Source organism: Limulus polyphemus, unplaced genomic scaffold (genome assembly GCF_000517525.1).
Source record: "Limulus polyphemus unplaced genomic scaffold, Limulus_polyphemus-2.1.2 Scaffold3508, whole genome shotgun sequence".
Lineage (NCBI taxonomy): Eukaryota > Metazoa > Arthropoda > Merostomata > Xiphosura > Limulidae > Limulus > Limulus polyphemus.
The window spans coordinates 69,557-75,398 of NW_013669118.1; the positions used below are offsets into that span (position 1 = coordinate 69,557).

At 37.9% G+C, this 5,842-nt stretch overlaps 1 protein-coding gene across 1 annotated transcript in view; it reads left to right on the forward strand.

The window, feature by feature from the left end:
* LOC111088305 overlaps positions 1-5,842 on the forward strand; it is a 74,008-nt gene that overhangs the window by 61,301 nt on the left and 6,865 nt on the right. The window contains exon 15 of the mRNA XM_022398011.1: positions 878-1,031. Coding sequence (XP_022253719.1) covers positions 878-1,031 — 154 coding nt within the window. The remainder of the gene's footprint in view (positions 1-877; positions 1,032-5,842) is intronic.

The following is a 5,842-nucleotide window of genomic DNA, read 5'->3' on the forward strand; positions in this document are numbered from 1 at the left end:
ACCAACGAATAGTGGGATTGACCATCACTTTATAACGCCCCCACGGCTGAAAGGGCGAGCATGTTTGGTGTGATAGAGATTCGAACCCACGACCCTCAGATTGCGAGTCGAGTGCCAAAACCATTTGGCCATGCTGGGCTAGTTTTGGAAAGGAGCTAGTCAAGCTAACATATTTACAATAATGGATGTGCTCCTCTTTTCCACCCAATTTAGCGACACATATTTTTATGATGGGCAAAGAATATACCTAGTTCGTATGTTTGTGTGCTCTCCCATGAGTGCGTTTCTCAAACAAGTCAGTGTGGGAATCTAGCTATTTGCTAGAGGAGGTAAGACATCATATTGGAAGTTAGTATTTTCCTACACAGAAAATATGGTTTTGATAGATAATTACCTCTTCTTCCACTCTTCCTCCCTACTTATGATGCTTCTTTTCTACCTAATCTCGAAGTGAAGATTGGGTTCTACAGTAAAGAGGGAACTAGCTTTCCTATTGGTTGGAGGGTTGTTGTATGCTTAGTTGCATGCTACAATGCAGCTGAGCCACGTCAAAACGTGGGGTAAATGGGAGTGGATAGCAAAGACATTTATTGATAAAGAGGGCAGCACTGAACGAGAAAGCTATTATATGACAGGAGATAAGTTTTTATTGGAAATATATTTTCAGTGTAGGAAAATATTAACTTCAGTGTCTTTAATAAATAACCTATAATATACAGAGGATAAAGAGTAATATTGTTACCACTAAATTCCTTAGTGAACTTATATTAAAACATTTTGTGATCACATTATTTTAATCAGTTGTCTTGTTCCTTCAGTCTAGTAAAGTGTTTAAAAGTAAGAAAGCAACAAGAGTTACAATGTTTTATTTTTTAAGGATTACATCCCAGCTCCAGGTTACACTACTCGATACTACAGATCCAAGGCAGCTTGTCCTAGCTCATCAGAGTCACTTGTGTTTCGTCACTACGTGAAAGAAAAAAGTTACACACTCACAGTGAAACAAGTTGCTTTACAGCTACAAGGAAATGGTGAGATATCTTAACTGTAAAGGAAGGAGGAAATAAAAAAAATATATTTTTATGCTTAAAAAATTCTAAAATACTAAGCAGTAGTTTTAGGGTTACTTTTTCTTTTGTGATCTCCAAAACTATTTTTCATTATAATATTAAGGCTTGCATTATTAAACTGATTTTTTTATTTTTCTACATGAGCAAAGAAGTTTCTTAATTTCTGAAAAGCACTAAGTGTAGTGTTAAATTATTGTAAGTTTAGTTGTTTAACAACTTGTGGAATGATTTGGTGTTTTACATTATAGTTATTGATGATTGTGGAGATTTATATTATTGTAAGTTCAGTTGTTTAGTGACTTGTGCAATTATTTGATGTTTTATATTATAGGTAATAATAATGTTAGAGTTATTTATTGTGAGTTTTGTTGGGAAATGATTTGACATTATCATTTTATAGCAAGTGATGGTAGTACAGAGTTATATATTGTAACTTCAGAGAGAATACCTCACCTTTGCATACAGAATAGTTTGATTCCTATGTACATCTCTACCTATGAGATTTTTATGCCACTAGCCTTGAGTTACCTCAAAAACACATGTTTAATGTGAACTATGCTAGTTCACAATGTCATCACCATGTAATGAAAGCCTTCCACAAATAGGAGGGCAACACATACTCCTTGTATAGTAGCCTCCCTTAGCATTTATGCTCAAATTAATGTCGTTCTTTTCTTCAGCATTGTCTGAAATGGACACTTTTTAAAAACTGTTTATCAATTATGTGAGATTTGCAGTAGTTTACATGAGTTAATTTTTGTTCAAGTTTAACTGGTTTAGTGTTCATGTTGCACATAACCAGTGTGGTTTTATTAATTTCCACCACTATCAATTCTCAAGTGATGGTGATGATGTTGCTAACATGGGAGAACATAACAGCCATTGTTCAATGGGTTGTGGGTACCTTCATGTACACTGGACTTCTTTTTCCTGTTCATTCAGCTGACATTCCTAATCTTTTCCTTGACATGATTTTGCGTGTAGGTTCTTTTCTTTCTCTTTCCCTGATTTTTTATTTCTTTTGTTCTTTACTACATGAAATCTGTACTCTAGGTAATTTTGTCTTCTCTCCTTTGTCTGATATTAGAGTCTATGTGGACTTGTTACTCTAACAATTGCACTCTTGTAATAACATGTCTCACCCTATTCAGCTCTTTTGCTCTTTCATCCTGGCTTACAGCCATTCTTCATTTCAGTCTCTCAATTCTCAATCATTGGAATCTCTTTTACCTGCTTGGGAAGCAGACTCCTTGAGTTCTATTTCTTTTTCTAGTGCCCAATTTTCACTCCATCTCTTTCTTACCACTTTCTGCCACTCTTATCACCTTACCTTATTTCTGAGGTATTTCATCGTGCCCTGGAAAGGTTTTCTGAAGAGGTTCATTCTCTTCTTTTATCACATTAGCCTGTTGGGACAGGGTACTTTCCTAGCTAATGCACTTACATCACTCTTATCTCCGTGATCTTTGTTGGGCTCCCTTTCTTTACTCAGAGGTCTTTGAGAGTGTTCCTGACTCACTGGAGACCTTTGCTAAGGCAGCCCAATATCATTCTTCATTGTCTACTTTGATGTCTCATCTTTATCAACCTCACCCTTCTGTTCTTGTTCCTAGGCTTGCTCAATACACATCTTTTTTCTTATTCCAGCTTCTTGGTCTTCCTCATTTTCTTCTATCCTACCACTCCCGGACACCAAGATTGTCACTTTTTTCACTGGCAACTACCCTGTTGTGTCTGGCCCAATGGGAACCTATCTGTATTTCTTTTCTAACTTTTGGTCACTATTTTTGTCCAAAAGATGGGTTATTCATGTTCTCAGTGATGGCCTATCTCTCCACTTCTCTTCTCTTTCCCCTTTTCAGTTTACTTTCCTTCTTTCTCCAATTCCATTTATTTTCAGTTTTCTGGCAAAATGATCTTGGATCCCTTGGCCAAGAACGTCATATGGAGTTTATTTGCCCATACCCAGGTTATTACTCTAATCTCTTTGTGGTCGCCAAGAAGTCTGGCTGGGGACTGGAATCCTGTTATCAACCTGTCATCTCTCTCAACTGGTTCCTTGTCATCCCTGTCCATTGATTCTTTTCATTTGATCTGTGGATGATCAAGACCAAGTTATTGGATGCCTTTTGATACATTGTGATTTCCCCATCCTCCAGATGTTTTCTTCAATTTCATTCATCAGGATAAAGCCTTTCAATACTGTGCTCTTTCTTTTGGTATTGTGTCTGCTCATTATGTCTTCACTCGAGTCATGAAGCTTTTGGCCTCCATGTTATGGATTGGGGCTGTATTTCAATTATTACATGAATGATAGACTTTTCTTTGCCCTTTCTCAGGAAGTGTTCTTTTCTCACATCCACATTCTTCTGCAGTAGACTACTCGGCTGGGCTGACTTTTCAAGCATTCCAAGTCTACCCAATATTTGGTGCATTTGGGTATGTTATTCAGCTTTCCTCTCAGTTGGGTTCAGCAAGCAATGGAGTGTCCAGCCACCAAAGTTTGCCCTTCTAATTTGCACCTTGTGTGTGTGAGATTCTTTTGCTTTTCAGTATTGTTTCTTCCTCTGAACCACTCATTCCTTTAGACCATGCACATGTGCCTCTTCCTCCAGTTGACATTGTGCAACCAGTAGAACACTTCTTGGGATCTATTGTCTTCACTGTACTCCTACTCTTTTATCTTCTCGAGGACTTGTCTTGTTGGCTTGCCTGTGCCATTACCACAGTTGTCATCCCCCCTTCCATGACCAGATTTCCATCTCTTCATGAATGCTTTTCCGTTGGGCTGAGGCCCATCTCTAAACAACGACATCAATGTACTCAAATTTATCACCATCCATCAGTCATATTCCCATTTCTTCCCTCTTCTCATGGATCAATTGGTCATGATTCACTTTGAAAATTCCACAGTCATTTCTTATATCAACCATCAGGAGGGTATTCATTCTAGGTCTCTTTGCTTTTGCATATTGACTTTTTTGTCTCATTCTCATTGGGTTTGTCTCATGGCTTGCCATGTGCATGGGGCTATGGATTTGGTGGCAGATCACTCTCATTAGACAGGATTCTAAACACAGAGTTGTCTTTCCACTTTCAGGTTTTTCATTGGGTCTGCTCTCAGTTGGGCATGCCTCTCATTGATGCCTTCACTATTCCTCCCAAGACCAAACTAATTTCTCTTCTGGTAACCAGTTTCTCATCTTTTGGCCCTTGTGATTAATGCTTTCAACCAGAACTGGTCTCACCTTTTTCTTTATGTCTCTTCTCTTCTCCTCTTCATCTTCTCCCTTGTGTCCTTGCTTTGATACTTGATACTCCTTGTTAGGTCCTGTTGGTGGTGATTCTCTGAGCAGCACAGTCCTAGTTTTCTCTGTTTTGTAAGTTAGCATCCAAGCCCCCTCTGCCCTATTCTCGCACTCTCTTACTCCAACCACGCACATCTCTCTTTCATCCAAGGACATTTTCTCTTCACCTTCACATGTAGCAAGATGGGTTCTTTACCCCTGTCTCTGTCTGTCCAGTTGTGTCAAGGTCAGAAAGACACTGTATGGTCTGATCATGCCCTAACTGCACTACACTTCTTAGCTTGCAGACAGTTAGCATGCTACCACTTGGTTGGTCATGCAAATATTTTGCCCATTTCTGCAACACTTGGGGCTCTTTTGCCTTTCATTTCCTTCTGAGCATAAAGTATACCCTGGTAAAAACAAGATGTGGTCTCCCACAGGTGTATCCTTATGGACCCCTGCCATTGAGTGTCACACTTTCTGGGCTTTCTTTTTAGATGTTTTCTGAAGAGAGCTCTTCTAAATTTAATGTTTTCACCAAACCCTCAACCACTGCAATGTAGAATTGTAGCTTTTCTGTGTAAAGAGATGAAATATTTATTTCTGATAGATACCTACTCTTCACACCTTACCACCCATATTCCTCACTTCTGGTGCACTTTCTTTGTGTCTTGTTAAGGAATGAAGTTACTTCAAGCACAGGTGCTTAGATGGAGTTACTGTGCAAGGATGTTTTGTTACCCTCCTGTTGGTAGAAGACTGTCATTGCAAGTTTGATATCATGCAATAGCGCAGTTCACTTTAATCCTCTTGTCAAAAACATCTTTATCTGCACATGTCACAAGGTTTTCGTAAGTTACATTAAAAATTTAATTGAGCTACTTTTTTTTCATGGTATACCAATAAATATAGCATAAAAACGTAGCTAATAATCCATATCTTGATAATATGTAAGTTTTAATTTTTTACAATTATAAAGCAATGTAAAAGAATCTAGAATTTCTGCTAGTGTACAAGCTCTCTAGGCATCCCCTCTTCTCTAATTTATTTACCACCCCTCCAAGAAGTATGAAATTCAAATTACTCAGTATAAAAATGTTACCACTCAGGCAAAACACAATTTTCATATCTTTCAAACTTATTTCGTTACAGAGCCATGAAGTAGACAATCAGACCCCTCTTGCTATGCATATTGTTACATCTCTGTGTTTGTTTGTTAATATTCCATAGAAATTCTTTATGAAAAACTTCAGCAATACAAGTCCTTCCTTAAATAAAACTAATTTATTCTTTCTCAATATAACTTTGCAATACACTATTCCCACAGTCAGTTAACTTAAACAGACGCTATAATTCACAATGAACGATTCACGAGCTTGACTCAATTGTCCGTCTCTATCTCTGTCTGCAATTCAATTCCGATTGTTGCCGTCACTTCTTAACAGTCTTATATATATACAAAAAGCGTACATCTCGTTTCTT